This window comes from Nyctibius grandis, chromosome 4 (assembly GCF_013368605.1).
Source record: "Nyctibius grandis isolate bNycGra1 chromosome 4, bNycGra1.pri, whole genome shotgun sequence".
In the NCBI taxonomy this organism is placed as follows: Eukaryota; Metazoa; Chordata; class Aves; order Nyctibiiformes; family Nyctibiidae; genus Nyctibius; species Nyctibius grandis.
Genome location: NC_090661.1, coordinates 71372667 through 71390491, shown reverse-complemented (window position 1 = coordinate 71390491; position 17825 = coordinate 71372667). Strand labels below are relative to the sequence as shown.

Sequence of the window (17825 nt, the reverse complement as noted above, 5' to 3'; positions counted from 1 at the left end):
TTCATACGGACAAAGTGGATGTATTTTTAACTATTGTACTGTATTTTCTACGACCATCTGATAGTAAATCCTGTAAACGAAATATTCTGCATATTGTACCTGAAGTTAAACCACTATTTCTTTTTGAAATTTGGAGTATTACCATGCTGGAGAGTAACTCTTAGTTGAACAGAATTTTTAATATTGTTACCTTTACAAAGATTTACATCTGTAATAGTACTATTTTCTCTTGTTTTCCAGCTTATTTAAACACTATAAACTATATGAATACCTCTTCCACAGTCCTAGAGAAGAACTTGTGATAAGTAAAGAGGTAAGTCATTACTTATGGACGGAACTCATTATGCAGAGTTATTTAATGAATGCACTGTGGCATATGTTTTATATTGCTTAAAGCAACTTGATGTCAACATTACTCCATTATTAACATAAAATGGCTGATTAAAGAATACAAGTTAGAGGTTTTGATCCTCATATTCAACATTAATTTTGGATTTCAAAAAAGTGTAAATGCATTGCTTGGTTAAGATGTTAGTTGTGTTAAATTAGGAATACTTTTGTCTATGTATTTGTAAGTTGATGCGTGTAATTTGAATTAGCAATGCATGAGTATGACTCTATTTTAAAATCAGCAATCAAAATCAGAAAAGGTTGTGTATCAAGCCTAGTCTGACCACAGTCCTAATATTTATATATGCATGTATATGTACAGAGTTTTGTTTCCACTGTAGGCACCAACAGTTAATTATACTGACTGTAAAGAAACAAGCTAGCTAGAATTCGGTTAATAATAGTGCATGGGCTTGACTGTAAACTTTGTCATGTATTCTAACTTATGTGTGAAAAAATACATAGGAAAATGCATTGATGCAGGATCTGGCCTTTAATCAAATGGACAGATTCAATTCATCAAATAAACCTTCCTTTAGCCTGACTGTGCATTTTGAGGATACAGGTTAAAATACATTGAAAAGGATTTACATTTCTAATTTATATTAGGAGACAACTGGTTGCTCAGAGAGGCATGGTAGTGGAATTTTTTTGATGGCACTTATATTTTAGCTTATCAGTACACAGTGAAGTTAATGCACTGGAAAATTTTCTTTACACTTTAAGCTGGTGGTTTGACTTTGTAAATGATGTGGGATAATTTCTTCCCATTTTGCTTTTAAATAGCCATATTATAAAAAAGAAAGGCTTTATTTGACATGGATGCAAATATTTGGAAATTATTCTCATCATTTGTAAGGTGGGTTAAAATTCCAGCTATGATGAAATCAATGACAAAACGCATTACATAAGTAGAGCAGGACTTCAGCGTTAATGCATTAGGGTTGTTTTTTGTATTAGCTAATCAGATCAATGGCTGGTTAGCACTTTCTAATTGGTAAAATTATTTTTAATGAGGCCTTGATTAAGTAATTTCTTGTGTAAATTTGGGTAAGGTATCTTATCAGTTGTAGACTAACTTGAAAGAAATGTCTTTGTGTTTTCCTAAACCCCATTTCTGGGTGGCTAAGCTCAGAGTATGCTATCCCAGCCACAAAGGAGTGGTTGCTGTGCACAGTCTGCCCGCTGGCCAGTGCCACCTCTGCTGAAGGTACCACCTCCTCTAGGGAGTGGCAGAAGTGTGTTTCTGTGAATTGCTTTGGTGATGATCCGTCAAAGGAACAAGTGCAATCTACAGTTACAACTGTCACAAAAACCTTCGTGTCAATTTTTAGCTCTTTTACGGCCATTTCTTACCTATGCGCCAGTTCAGTTTAATCTGCCTGTTTTGTATTCTGAGTTCCATGGCAGAGTCTTTAATTTGTCCAAGCACACTGCAATTCCCAAGAAAATCAATACTTATATTCCTGTAGAGTTTATTTTGATAAGGGTGGTACACTGTTCTTCGATAAGTAACAGTTTAAGGCATTGAGGCTACCCATACAAATTTATGGCATTATTTGCACTTGCTTTATGTGTTAAAATGTGATGAGAGGTGAACCCAGCATAGACTTCAAGTTCTTTTGCTACAACTTTATTATATTTAGAAATGCTTATCCATAAAAGAGAGCATTACCTTCTATGTTTGCAGTTCCTTAGATGAACAGCTCAAACCCTGACAAGTTAGTGGGGCAGATGTGGTTTGGTGTGCATGGCTGTGGCAGAAGCACCCTGGAGTCCTGTGCTCTGTGGTGCGTCTGCTCAGGGAACAGAAGGGGCAGGAGTGCTGGAAGTAGACGATAAATTGGTGCTGAAAGGCTGACTGCTGTCTTGCTATGCAGATCAACGTCTTACCAAAAAAAAAAAAAAAAAGCCCATGTAGACACACCGTGGCCCACAACTGGATGTGATCCTTACTCTAAGCTGAGTGCTGCTACTGTCTAAAAAGTTTTCTTTTAGCTCCAGCGATAAAGCTCTGTTCTTTTGGAATGGGGGACTATAAATTGTAATGGCCAGTTTTACCCAAATAACAAGAACCATGGTGTTCTAAGAGCTTAATTACAGTATTATCTCCTTTTGCAAATGAAGACTTTGAGACAAGTCAGTAAAGTTATTTGCTTCAACTGAAATGATTTGCTTTAGCTTAGTGAGTAAATTTGTGCTCCACGTATGCTGTAAGTATTCCCTACTGAATAAAAGTCCAATAGCCTAATGAGAAGACCGACTTCTTTAAAAGAGATGCAGCTACAACAAATAAAAGCAGTACTTAGTGTTGTAATGGATATCCTTTTAGAGAAACCGCAGTGTGTGTTTTCTAGAGAAATCTTATAGCAATGGATTGTAAACTCTTTGGATTTTATTTTTTCTCTAGCACAGGCAATTATACAGCGTTCTCAATCAGGTTTCCTTTTTGATCTTTCGCTGCAGTTATTTCCAAATGACCCTGTCATTTCCTGTGTAGAATAAAATCAGACAAGAAAAGGGAAATGACTCAAAGCTCAGTTAGATTATGCATACAATATCTGTGGCCATGCCACTTAACAAAATTTAAGTTACTTAAATGTGGCATATAATTAGTGGAGCTTCACAGCCTGATTAATATTCTGTGTTTGATGCAGCTAGCATAATAGAACCACCTTTGTAAAATACAGACAGTATTTAAGTCTTTAAAAAAAAAAAAAAAATAACAAATGCCTGGCTAATTTAAATATATTTTTACATTGGCTAAAGCCTTTAAACCAAACTGCCTGAGGTGATCATATTGCCTAGGAAAAAAAAAAAGGTTAAAACTGAAAGACATGAATGCTTGGTTAGATGATAAAACACACATCATACATCTAACCTACTCTGGCAGTATTTAAAATTTAAAACTTGCCTTTCCAGCTATCAAATCCCTTACTTCTCCTTCATTCCAGATCTACAAAGACCTATATATTATGTATGCATGAATACCTGTTAGAAAACATGACAGTACAAGGAATTACTGAGAAGTGTTTAGATTGCCAAGTAAAATCATTGTTTTTTTCTGTTACTATTATGAGCAGTTCCCCACGTTTAGAATGATTACAGAAGCAGCAGTGCTTTAGCTGTTCTGTGGCTATGATCCAAAATAAGATCCACGTAGCGCTAACATACCAGAGTTCTTCAGGAATATTGGTGTTAAAGATACTGTTTTTCCCTTTTGCCCGTTCTGGAGGTTTTGCTCTCTAGCTGTGATTTAGTACACCTCTATTAGCCTGCAATTTCAAAGCAAGCAAAAGGAGTACAGACTAAATCCTGATGTGCAGGGATTCAATGAAGCAATTCCTATTAACACATGCCAGATCTTATAACAAAGGTTTAAATTGTTAATACATGAATTGTGTAGAAGTTTTTATTCTTTTCTATTTCTATGTTCAGTTAATTTATTTTGCTTTGATAGGAAGATATGTTACAGCACATCTTGTATTTTTTTTCTCACATTTACAAATTGTACCTTATACAGCAGTTCATGTTTTTGCTGCTCTCTGTTGTGTATTTTTGGATGGAATGAGGCTAAGGTCTTTTGGGATTATGTCTGCTTTGAAACATTTCCTAATAAAAATAATGTGGTTGGTAAATCTAGTTTTATTCCTGGTTGCTTTAGCCAGCCTGATGGAGTAATCTGCTATTTTATGGCCCAGATGACTAGCTAAGTTTGACTTCTTGAAATAGTAGCGTACAATGTAATTTTCTTTAGAGATGTCATAGTGGGTCAGGTTGCAATAAAAATATCGGAGATTAAGTTTAATGGCAGTGCAGATTCAGTATTATAGCAGTCACTAGATATCATCCTCTGTACTTAGAGTTCCAAAAGAGTTCCCATTACTGCCTTCTTTCCATGTACTCCTTACTTGCTGAAACATTAAGCTTTTGGACTATGTCTGGTCTTTATCCAATTGTGGGTTGGTTTTTTTTTGAAAGTTTGAACAAAATCCCTTCTGTGTTTGAATTTAAGGGGGTGGATAGGAAGAATATACTATTTGAAAGCTAATGAAGTTTTTTTTTCTGATGGCAAAAGACCTGGAGTCTGGGACTTGACTTTGATATGTAATCATATTTAGATTGGTTAATCAATCATTGTTAAAACAAATTTGCTCAATGATTTCTTGAGAACTGCATTTTAGAGATGTATGAAACCAGAACATTTCCATAAGCATATCAGTTCACACTAGAGAGATTCATTCCCCAGCTAATGGAGTGTACGCTTTTCAATGCTTGAAGGTTTCAAATATTTCTAATGCTTAAAAACCACTGAGTTGATTTTCTGTAGCTTTGTTTTGTAAATATCACCATGGCAAAGACATCAAGACTGCTTTGAAGGAAATAAGAGGTCCCTGCCAGTCCTATGCTCTTCAACTGTCAGCTCTAGTGCCACTTTCTCATAGGAAAACATATATAATCCTCTTCAGAAACTCGTCAAACTCTGGCTTAAAAAGTTAACTTTTGTCTTTGCTATTCCGGTTAGAAAGCTGCCCTGGTGCCTGGTTTCTGTAATGGTTATAAAACTTCTCATTTCCAGTCTAAGTGTATTCATGACAAGCTTATGTGCATTTGTCCCTGTGCCAATTTGTGCCAGTACTGACCTTTAGTTCTTGTTCCATCCCCAGTGTTTATTTTTCTAATGTATAAAGAGACAGCAATCTTATTGTCAGCCTTCATTTAGCTAAACTAGAAAAGCCAGCTTTCTCTAATCTTTGCTTTTAAGGTACGCTTTTGATACGTGCATTCTTACATACGTACCAGCCTCTAGTCATCCTGTTGGCTTTTTTTCTAGAATTGTTCCACTTAAATCAGTTTTGTTTGAACATAAGTGACCAAACTGCACATAATGTTGTTACTGAGATAAAAGCAAGGTCTTGTACAATATCAATAGTGCTTTCTTGTTCTCCTCGGGGAATAGCCTACATTGATAGGTCCTAGAATCAGTCGCACATTTTATACTTGTATCATGTGGCTGTCTCGTCGTAAGTCTGCTACTCTGGTTCTCCTTTATTACTGTATAGTGAATACAAGAATGAGTATTCTTCAAGGTCATTCAGTCCCATCTGTATGATATTCCTGCCCTCACATGAACTGATCATGTCTCTCACATTTTCTTTGTCTAGAAAATTGGTTATCTTATTTAATAAACTATGAAATTAGTCTGGTACTGTGTATCTTTGATAAACCGATGTTGTGTTATATCTCATTTTTCTTTAATTTCCATGTCCTTATCTATTTTTTCCCTTCAAAACATGTTCCTCAAGCTTTTACTACTACGAAGATCGAAACTACAGCTTCAGGAGTATGTTCATTATTTTAAGATTATGAATGTTTAAAACTAGCAAACTGGTACTTGGTATTTTGATGTCTGAGGGGAAATATTTGATGTCCAATACAGAAGTGTGTAGTACTCAAGACTGGATTACTGAAGACAGTAATCAGCTGGAGACCTAGTGGGTTTTGTGACAAAAATCACTGATATTCAGTCCTTTGATCTTGAAGTTTGCTATGGCTATAACCAGAGAGAACTTGAAGGACTTGTGATTAGTCTGAATGAAAAGTGGAGTCTGTTGGAATTGTATGCATTATTACCTGAAATGTTTTAAGCATATCTTACACAGTAGAAACCACCCTTGTTTTTCAAAGACTGTCTACAGTTGCCAGTAGTAGAGATATTCTGACCTTTAACAGTTATGCTTCCATGTAGATCACATGCTGATGGTCTTCTACAGCTATTTTAACATTCCTGAGTTTTCGTAGCTGAACTGTGCTGCCCTGAAACACATTCATAAGCCGGTGCTGAGTACTTTTGCAAATCTTCCTTTAGAGAATGGTTGACAAAAATGTTTTTTAGAATTATTTTCTTAGGAAACATCAAATACAAAACAAACCTGCTTTTTAATTCGGTAACATGTGTGAAGTCATGAAAGTAAAACTTAAGGCAGGAAAAATGCCAAATAACTGACATAAGCTATGCCTTCAGTATGCAGAGCACTATGGTTCTGACCCAGCCAGCGTTTAAACAAGTGCCTCTTTTTAAGCACTTGGGAACTTTTCTTTCAATGGACCTATTCATATACACAGAGGTAAAGTGAGAAGTGACTGGGGTCACAATGCTCAGAACCCTGGAGGATGAAAAGCTAAAGACACTAGAATGAAAAATATTTTGAAGCTCATCATAACTTTTTATTGCAGTTGTACAGTTGACAAAGCATCACATTTTTTGACTGCGTGATGTTAAATAAAAGAGAGAGAAAAAAAACTTGAATTGTTGGCAGTAAAACCTTTCTAGAACTGTGCAGGAATTAATATATACACAGATGTGCTCTCTGAGTATTTTATTTATTTAGGAAGTGGCTTGATTTCTGTATGTGTGTGTGTGTGTATGTAAACATACATAGTTCTGATAACAGCAGTAATGGCTTTTTTTGTGCTGGAATGCAAGTCGACTAGGAATTGTAGGCTTTGACTGGAAGAGCACACAGTGTATTAATGACAACGTTTCTGCTACTCATCAGAATGTTGTAAGATCCAAATGACTAAGTGCTGTATCAGAAGACTGTAGCACATATTTAAAAATATTTATCAATCAGTATGTAAATTTTGATGGTAGATAATGAGATTGGTAGAAATGTATCGACTTGGGAAAATTTTAAAGTGGTTAAGTACCTGAAGGCAGACTATTAGGTTGTGAATTTTGTTTTACTTTTCTAGTATTCCTGAATAGCTTACTCTGTTGATGCCCTTTGGGAGTTCTTGTTGTTTTACTTGACCAGCATAGAACAAAATAATTGGAGCTGAGCAAACATCAGTGATTTTTTTTTCATGGAAGGTTCTGAGATTTTTGCAGTTTAATTCCAGTTTAAAACAATAAATAAACACTTTTAACAGAATTGCTATGTCTCCGTTTAAACTCCCTCACTCCAAAGCAGACCTCTTGAAGGCTATTTCAGAGCTCAAGCTCCATCCTGGTGCTGTACAGCGTAGTTGGCTGTGCTGGAGCAAGGTCCCTGTAATTCTGGGGTCTCCAATGTGCCCTCAGCTGTCCTTAAGGCATGTTGTTGGGGAGCTGGGAAGCCAGAAAGCAGGTTACTAGGTCAGCCAGTGTGGCAAACTGTGTCAAAAGAGCTTTGTAAGCAAGCTGGTGAGAACCAAGTAGGCTGCTGCTTGCATGTTGGTAGAAAGTAATTTGCAAACTCTGTCCTAATTTTTTAGGTAGTTTAAAGAATAATGTTTGTAAGGAATCTGCCAAAAAAAAAGGGACACATTTTATTTAATTATCCCATTGCATTATGTCTGCTGCAGGACAATACCATTTTTTGTTAAACTCTTCCATGTAACATAGCATGGATCAAGGAGTTATTCAAGAAAATACTGTGTTTCATTTATATTTTGCTGGTTCAAATGTAGCTTGCTGCTTTTTTTAATTGCTTGCCAGCAGGTATCATTTGGATCCTTGCTGGTCCAGTGTGACTTACTCATCCAGTGTGACTTACTGGAGACTGGTTTGCCAGAGCAGTTGCCCTATTTCCAAAATTTCAGCATATTTTTTGCTAATTAGCAGGCAGAGATCCATGAACTGTTTTTGTACCCCCTACCTGTATCTGCAGGTTTTAATCATCTTGAATATTAAATTGTATTTATAAAAGTATCTGTGGAATGGACAAGAGGTGTGATATTTCATGGGAATGTATCCCCATGGGTGAATATTTATGTATCAAATTCATATATCTTGTAACCTTATGTTATGAATAACATGTTGACCTTATTCATATAAATAAACAGCATAGCATTTCTTTACTGTGACGATTTATAATCAATATACATTTTTATAAATTTTTATCCTTTTAGTTGGTGTTACAAGGACGGGTGTATTCAAAGTTTAAATAAGACAAATTTTGCAATCCTTTAAAGTAGCTTTTTAAAGTGCACCAGAAAGTTTGTATGTTTTCTAATTTCACCTTGAATTTTACAACTTGTCACAAGATACAACATAAAGTATTTTACTGAACATTGAATCTGATGTATTTGAATATTTAATTCATAAAACGTTATTTTGATTTCCTATAAATATGCCAAGCTCAGCAAAATGCAGTGTTACTAATTAGAAAGCTGAGTTTTATAGGATGTCTGGTTGGTATGTGAGGTAACTCATATTGCTACTTAGGCTTACATTTAATAAACCTTAGCTAGGAAAATTGTTTGAATTTCAAAGAAAAGATAATAAATAAAATGAGGGCATAGAATATTAATGTGAACTGTGCCTTTATTTTTTTAAAGCATTCAAAGTTAAATAGTGGTGGTCTGTTAACAATCTAGGGCTGTTTGGCAAGTCTTTAAACTTACTCAATAATCAAAACATAAAAGGACAATGGAAACTTTTTTACAATAAAAGAAAAAGGAGTTGAGTACAGAAACCAAACAAATTATGCTCTGCTTTTTCTTGGTAAGGAGGTGAACTTTATAGGAAGGGCAGCAAGCTCTGAGTTAGGGTTGCCTTTTCCTGTCTTTGTTATAAATTACATGTGTCTGTGAAGAATCCTCTCCAGTTACTTCATGGTTCGTAGTTACGGGGGAGGTGTGCGTGTCTATCTGGAATGGAGCAGAGAAAGACAGATTGGGGGGAGCCTTCTTTTAATTTTACTGGGTTTTTTTTTCACTTAGAAAATGGCAATTCTTCACATTAATTTGCCTTGCTTACTAAATACACAGATGGATAAAATTCCTAAGATCCCAGCTGTGTAAATAGAATATTAAATAAACAACTGTTTTCTTCAACACTTGTATTATTTGTTCTTTGTAGCTTGCTAGACTTTTGGAAGACTTTGACACCATTTAGGTTCAGTGTAGTCATGCAAAATGTTTTTCTTAGGGCTTAAATGGGGAAAACATTTGGCAAAGGGATGGACGTTTTCCAAAGCATAATGCTTGATTCTTTCACAAGAGTCTGAATACACTGCAACAATATTATGAGGCACCAGAAATATGGAAAGAAGCTGCAAAATGGTACTGGAAGGAAAGCCATATACTTGGGCTTAGTACGCTTTTCGTGTCCTCCTTTCCCCGTACCTAGTGAGCACCTAAAGAGATGAAGCTGAGGTAGTCCATGTGCAGCTATATAAGAGAAAAGGGCCATGACCAAGTTCCTGTACTATTTCTTTCACTACTAGCAGGAGTAATTTACAGGTTGCCAGCATCAGAGCAGAGGGGGAAGTTTTGTCCTTCCAGTCCCCTTCTTCAGTGTGGGCTGATGGCCAGCTCCCACCAGCTCCAGCCCGTTGAGCTTCACTATCTCTTGTTCGTCTGTTTCGTGAAATAGGTTCCTATTAGTAACCTTGACCAGCCTTAACTAACCTCGTGCTTCGCAAGTCTCACTCCAATCCATTGCGTTGCTTATAGAAACTAAGACTTCATTATATATTTCCAGCTATTGCACTCAGAAAAACATCGAATAGGTAGGCTATACTGTATCTCCTCAGGGTGGGCTGGAAAAGACAGCAGCTGTAGTCTTGTGGAGTGTTTCATGATTAAGACTATTACGTGAAGTATTTTATGGTTTGGCTTCCCATTGCACTGTTGAAGATTTGATTGTGAAGTCATCCTGAGACTCCTCTTGACCAGCTTAAAACAGCTGAGGAGGAATACTCAATTGTTTATACCTAATGTTTGCTTTTTCTTTCTTGTAAGAGTGGGCAGAATCTTTGGCTGACCTTAAGATGCTAAGGTGGTGAGTATTTGTATGAACTTTTGGCCTTTTTTTTCCCTGACTGATTTCACCCTCAAATTTTGTCATTGTCTCAGATGGCAAAACCTATGCCAGAGCCTGCATAGGTTCTGCAGTTACACTGCAGATGGTGCTGTGTCCAGGATAAAACCCAAACAAACATGGATGTTTTCAGCTGAAATACATTAACATTGTGCTCTCCACTTTTTATGATGAATGGGCCTTCTGATCTTTTTGGTTGGTTCTACAAGAATACAACAATACTGTAAAAACATATTGCAGAAAATATTGTTACTGCTCTGACAGCACAGAACATTTTGCATGAATTACACGCTAATACATGTATTACTCTATTTTCTTAGTGTTAGCATTCATATTGCTTGGTAAAAGTTTTGTCGTCTCTTTGTTCTTTTCAAATAACGCTGCACAAGGAACAATATCTTCTGTGCAGTTGCTCTGCAGTTTATTTTGACTGTGCATATCAAATTTGGCTTGTGAATACAGTCTAAGGAAATGGCATAGATTCTAAGTGATAAAGATGAATGTTGCGTGCTTCATTTATAGCAAGGCCATCCAAATATGGTCTCAGAGTTGTGAAAACATCCCGTCCTTGAGAAATGTTGAATTTTGGATTGGTCAAGGCTGTGGGCAAGTTTCAGGCACTAACTGTCTGGAATTCAGGTCTAGATCTTTAGATTCACTGAACGTTGTGTGTTGTGAATAGATTTGCAATACATTGCAACCATTGATAATGTGTGTAGACTCCATGTATTACTCTTGTTTAATAGAACAAAGGAGTGATAGGGATGTTCCTTAGAGCTTATTCTACTTTGAATATCTGCGTAACATTCTCTCAGAGTTTTTCTTAGCATTCATTTTGTATTCATGACACCCATTTATCATTTTCATCTCTGTCAGTTATACATTTAGGACTCTTAATGATTTTCTTTTGTTCTAAGGAAGGTACTCCGCCAGCTTTTTGTATTCTTCAGGAGTTAGGATGTAGCTGAACATTCACATTTGCAGAAATGTTATATTACCTGTAATGATCATATTTCAAGTGAAGTATTTAAAGGTTTTACCCTCACTTAGGCTTGTTGCGGGAGACTATTTTCAATTTGTATCATTACAGTTGTCCATGCAGGCCTAGGTTAAAAGAAAGTGATAGCTAGAGGCTAGGTTGTTGACTTTTTTTTTTTTTTTTAAGCTCTACCAGTGGTGCATTGTGGTGCCCTCCGGTGGGATTTCTAAAAACATCATTATGTTTCTGTCCATTTTGAGAATGACCCCTTGAGTCTCTTAACAGGTGCATGCATTCTGGTATGTAACTCAGTACTGAACCATTCATTTCTGTTTAATAACCACATTTTGTTTGAGAAATCAAGAAATTGTCAAGATGGAAGTAAGGAGCTAGATGTTACTCATTTTGCCATGACAGAGATCTTATCTTTTGTCCCTCCCTCCCTTCTGTGCTTGCAAATATAGCTCTCTGAATTACTGAATGTAAAAATAATATCCTTTTCTTTGCAGCCCTGGCACAGCAAAACACAATAGGAGAAGTTAAAGACAGGATTTCAGTCTTATCTCCCTGTTTCCTAACTACTGCTGGTTTGACTTCAGTTCCTACTCTTGTTATTCATACTGGTTTTATTGCAGTGTATTTAATTGTCTCTTGTTCTGATCAATCCTCAGTTCAATGGCTAAATAATACAAGAAAGAGGGTACATAATCAAATTACCAGAAGTAATTGGTCAGTCCAAGCATTACTGGAACTTTGTAATGAGCGGAAGAACAGGGCTTTGGTATCAGAGTCATAAAGGCCAAGCCTTTAAAACTGACAACGCAAACACATTGCTACATTGGCACATTTTTTGTGAATTTAAATTACAAATTATTGTGTGTAATCAGAATCAGAGCAACTGAAAAGTCATACAGCATGGATAGACTTTATTAATTTTAGATACAAATGACAGACATTAGACAAGCTTAGAAGTCTGACAGACTAGGAGAATCTTAATATTTGACAAGTGCAAGATAAAATGAGAACTTGTCGTGTGGATTATGTTTTTTTTCTTTCGTAGTAGCAGGAACATTACACAAACTAATAAGCAGCAAACCATGTATGTTAGAATAAAATTTAGAAGTCTGTGGTAAGGAAGTTTATGTAGGAAACAGGAAAGTTTAAAGACTGTACGCTAAATGGCCGACAGGACATGGTATATTAAACAGGGGACTGTGAGTTGCTCTGGGAATCAGGAATTAGACACTAAAGTTTTTCAGTGCTCGATTACCATTTTAATACATTTACCTCTTTGCAGACTGTAACATGAATTGTTCTTGTTCCACTTTGCAGTGAATAAATCCAATTAAAAAGACAAACTGCTTTCTTCCTTAGTACTTATCTGTTAATGTACTACCAATTTTAGAAGCAAAATTAATTGTTTAATCAGATAGGTGTCAATACCTCCAACCCATACAGAAAGGCAGAGTTTGATTTTTTTATTTTTTATTTTCCCTTTTCTCTTTCTGTCAAATCTAATTGGGGAAGAATGGATGAAGAGTAAAGAAAAGGTAGCATGACTGTTAACAAACTAAACCCTGCTCTGTGGCATTCAGTAAGGCCATTTTTATAGATTTCTGCCGTTTATAGGATTCTGTGTGTCAAGTCCAGCAAGATCAGTATGGCAGGGGGAATAAATAAAGGTTCTCACTAAGAGTGCACTAAACTTGCCAAACGCTACAATAAGCAGTAGTGGTGCAGCAGGGTATTGCAGCTTCATTTTTACCTGGAGGTCAGATTGACTCTGTCAACTAGTTCCCTGTTAAGACCCAATTTACTTGGGCTGCATAAAAACTTCAATGTGACGCTAATATTCTATTGAACTCTGTCCTCAGAGAACAGTAATTCCTACCCATAAATGACATCTTGAATTTGAAAATTAAAGAAATCGTTGAGATGGAGACTTTTGGACAAATGCATCCTGGGATAACCCATGATGTCTGTGCTGCTTTTACTGCTGTCAGGTATAAATTTTGAGTGTGCAGTTCGGATTTACAATCCAATTCAGGTATCCTCAATCCACTGTACCCCAAGTAATTTCAGGGGATCTACTAGGATTGTATCTAAAATAGACACTACATGGTATGTAGTGGTGGCAAAATTGGGCCTCAAACTGAAAATTATTAAATTCAAAAATATTCTTGCAAAAATGTAAACATCCCATATTTATGGTTGTATAAAATACTGCTATAGATTTGTGATGTATGTGTATGTATAAGTAGAGTAGAAAGTGCTGTATTAGTTCATCTTATGGATCACTCCCAAATAAGACTTCACATTCAACGCATTTTAACTAATTTTGCTTTGTATTTTATGTAGTAAATTAAGGAGCCTAGTTAGTTTTCAACATTAAGAGAAGGTTGCTGCAGTATTTCTGCAATATAACAGGAATTAAGTTTGTTAATATACTTTGGAAGCATTTAAATTCTAATCACACAGACAAAAGGAAATTTCAAGTAATGGCAAGTAAATTTAAATTACACAACAGTAAAGACTTTCATACCTTTGAAAATATTTCAGCACTGGCTTTTTTTTCAGTCGCTTTGATTATCCATGATCACAGAAGCAAAATTCTATTGCTGTTGCCATAATTTCTAAAGCATAACTGTGCTAACATGAAATATGTATATATAAGTACATTTGCCAAGTTGTTTTAATTTTTTCATTCGTTTTCCACCTCACGTACTGGGAGGGGCTGCTGATCAGTAAAATGGCTGAAGGAAAATGCAGAATTGTTGCAGGAGAAAATGGAGATCAGCAGGCAACATTTGCAAAAAAAGTAAGCCTTTTTACGGTGGTTTCAGAGTAAAGAAAATTAGATTTCCATCCCATAACACCTGCCTCTTAGACCTCTGGGATCCCCCAGCACACTAGCCAGCATTTGCTGGCCATACACTTGCAAGTGTCTCACAAGCACCGTCTAAGAGAGAACTTTAATGCCACATAAACTTGCCAGCTTTGCACCCATTGAACATTACTCTGGATCAGGCCTCATAAGCTCCATATGGCTAGTAATCTAATTCATATAGCTTGGTTCCTCCTGCAAGCCGGGTCTTGGTTGAGATAAAAAGCTGCAATACAAGACACTTAGTGACTGTGGAAGGGAGGAAAACTGTCCAAGGAAGCATTTTCCTACCCTTCTCCATCTTGATGCACTCCTATCATGAGACTTTCCACCTCTTCAGCAGCACCTGCTTATTGTAAAAGTGAGAAGGGGGAATTAAGCACCACTGTGACCAAAAATAAATTCCACAATTTTTTTATTGCCATGTTTAACCTCTGCTCTTTTAATCATATGCACAGCAGGAGAAAGGCGATGTGCTTTAACAACTTGTCAGGTATTAAGCAGTGCAAATTTTTAGCTAGAAATCATGCTATCAGTTGGAAGTAAACAATAAGGCCACATATATTTAATTTTTAATAATTTTTGAGTTATGCTATTCTTTTAATTACATTAATCAGACAGGCTCCAACACTGCAAGCCTTAGGGCTTAAAGTGCAATTTCAATGCTTTGTAATAAATTTGCCGAACTTTGGAAAAAGATGAAATGGCTTAATATTAAACATTTGCTTGATTTAAATTTTACTAACCCATGCACTTTATAATTCATATTTTTTTTAGTGTAATGTACTGCCACAGCAGAACGATCATAATAGTAATTGTGAGTAAGTGTTCCTTTTGCACACAGGTTTTGCTTATAAACTAGATGAATAAAGGGGCCTGGAGTATCAAGGGAATGCTAAAGATCTACAGAGCCTTTCACTTCAAGGTCATTGGTTCAAGCACACATCATTAAAGACAGAAAGTTACCATCTGACTGCTGCTTCATAATGTACGTGAAATGAGTTAGTGGTGTCAGTAGAGACAAGGAAAGGATACAATCAGTTTAATAACAAGAAAAGAGGTAGGACTAATGCATAGGTCCAAAAAAGAGGAGGAATCAGGAGATACCCAATTTACCAGGCTCCTGTCTTCCCCTGTGTGCAGTCCTAAGGGCTGTATTCATTCTTCAGTCTGGAAAGGTTAGGAAGGTTGTAGCTGCCCTATTTGGTCTCATTTAATGTCATAAGCTTAATTGAGTTGAGCTGGGTAAATACTAGGTCGGAAAGGATCCAAGGAAAATTCAGGTAGAAGGTGGTTTGATGATGAAGTAATAGTGAACCTGGTTTGATGCTGCCAGGGCACTGCACAACAGACTCTTTGAAAGAAGATGCACAACTGATATCCTGACCACTTGTCATTACTTCAAGCATGTAAATCACAAGCAGAAAACTGTTGGCTGCGGTGTCCTCATGACTGCCTTCCAAGTGAGTAATTACAGCCTGCCAGTGTTAATTCCCCAGTAAACTTAATCGAATGAGGTACTCTCTCTTTTGATCAGTTATGCAGCATTATTTTTGTTTAAGGCTTCTTTAAAGAAGTAGTTGCTTTTCAGTGATGCAATCCCTTTACGGGAGTCCTCAAAGAAGATTAGGTGTGTTTAGAGGAAGGAGTGTGTATAACATGGCAGTGATTTTTATTAGCCATTTCATATTTAGTTGTAAAAATGAAGTAAACTACTTCTGTCTACTGTTGTAAAAAGTGCATTATTTTTCCCTTTTGTTCTATAAACCACTGAGATTTTAAAGGGTACTGTTCTGCAGCTGTCTTTTCTCTTCCTTTAGTCTTGTTGTCATTGTTTGTTTTGAAATCTGGGCTGAGACTGGACCCAGGATGCTTTTGCTCAATGTACATGGCTTTTAGTGAAATAAATCATTTCAACCATTGTAAAAGAGCCCTATGACAACTTCTTCTTTCCATAGTGCCATTAGTTATGAACATATACAAAAGTAAAAAAAAAAAAAAGCTTCACATAAGTAGTTACTGTATTAATAAACTCTCTTAAAAACATTTTACCAGTAAGAAGGGAAATAAGGTGAGAAACACCAGAGAAGGAGAAACTCAGCCTTCTAGACAAGGGGAGATACAAAGGAGTTTGCAAGAAAAATATAGATATATGCAACCCTGGCATGGTTTGGTTTGTTTCTTTTGTCCTTTAGGCCTTATTACTTGTATGCTAAAGTTTTCATACCTTTGGAAGAGGTTTTAGTCACAGGTTGTTTATGGTTTTAATATGTGTATACCTTGAAAATATTTAGTCATATTTTATATTTAATGTGCGGTTTTCTTTTTATTCCTAACACTTGTCTGGAGCAGAAAGCATTTTTTGAACAACTCTTACCCATCTGAGCCATTGAATTAGTCTAATGTAGCGGCTGTTAATTTATAGGTAGTTTCACTTAATTGTAATGGGGAAACGCCAGTGGAAGATTTTGTGATAGAATGTTATGAATGAAATTGTGGTTACATGTAACTAAGTATGTGATGCTCAGTGAAAGGATCTCTGGAACTTTCCTGAATTTTTCACTCAATAACCTTAGCCTGTGTTTCTTTTTGAGGAAAGTGAAGTTCCAAGTATTTCACTGAAGAGACTAGATTTCTTTTTGAGTTAGTATGTCATAAGCTTCTTTATAAAAAATACATTTCAACCTCTAGGTACTCACACATTGCAAGCGTATTATTTCTTTTCATAAAAGAATCCATCTAAATTCACATCATAACTTTATTTTTGGCAGTGATAGTTTAAAACCTAATCAGAGTCCAAAAAAGGAAGGAGTCAGAGGTCAAAAATTAGATATTTTTGCAGTAGTCCAGGGGGGAATGTGCATAGTATATGTCAGTGCGCTTCCTGGAAGAAAACATGGTAATTAATCCTTCCCTTTGCGCCTTGTTTTTTTCGCCTCCAAATTTGAATACAAAATTTTTTTGACATAAAAATCGATTAGGATGGAAAATTGTTGTCATCTCTGTAAGAAAATTACACAGACTTGAAGTAATTTAACAAAAAATAATTCTTCAATCACAAGTTATGGCAACCTGTGATATTTGGTTGGAGGATTTTTAGGGTTTGAAAGAAACAAATGGATCCAACAGAACTTTTACATTTCGAAATATTAGTGTATCGGCTTTATTGGAAAAAGCTGGAATTGTTCAAATGACCTCCGTAAAACAATTTGGACTACGATTCCCGGAATGCTCGTGAAGCTGACATGTCTGCATGTTCTTAAAAAGTCATAATCCATCATTCTGAGGCTAGATCAATGGATTATGACTTTCTGATGTCAGCTCTGTGAATTAAGGCTTTTTTGAGTACAGCCTGCTATCCAGTTATTGCCCTTATTCATATATTATAAATCATTATTCCTTCACCAGGTAGTCAGCAGTTTCTATTTCCTAATGTCTCAGAGCCTTCTTTTTTTAGCCGTTGTGCAATGCTCCCATTGAGCAATCAAAAATGGAGAGTGCTGACCTGAAAAATAAAGCTTCTATCATAGCAAATTGTTGAGGGAACAACATTCATTTCTAATTCTTGTAGTTTCTGTTGAAATAAAGGGAATTAGATTAGACTGAAAGAAATCTCATCCCCTTCCTGCACAAACAAGCAATATAATAAATTAGCACAAAGTTGTTGGCATGTATTGACTTCGTTTTTAAGCGCTTATGCCTGAGTTTCTTAAAAATGATGCTTTCTTCTGATGAGTTGATTTTTTTTTTTTGTACAAAGACAG

General features: G+C 36.1%; 1 protein-coding gene across 1 annotated transcript in view; it reads left to right on the top strand.

Moving 5' to 3' along the window:
• The window catches only part of CABCOCO1 (ciliary associated calcium binding coiled-coil 1), a 52478-nt gene that overhangs the window by 18497 nt on the left and 16156 nt on the right, over positions 1-17825 (top strand). The window contains exon 5 of the mRNA XM_068397416.1: positions 241-313. Within this exon, the coding sequence (XP_068253517.1) occupies positions 241-313 (73 nt within the window). The remainder of the gene's footprint in view (positions 1-240; positions 314-17825) is intronic.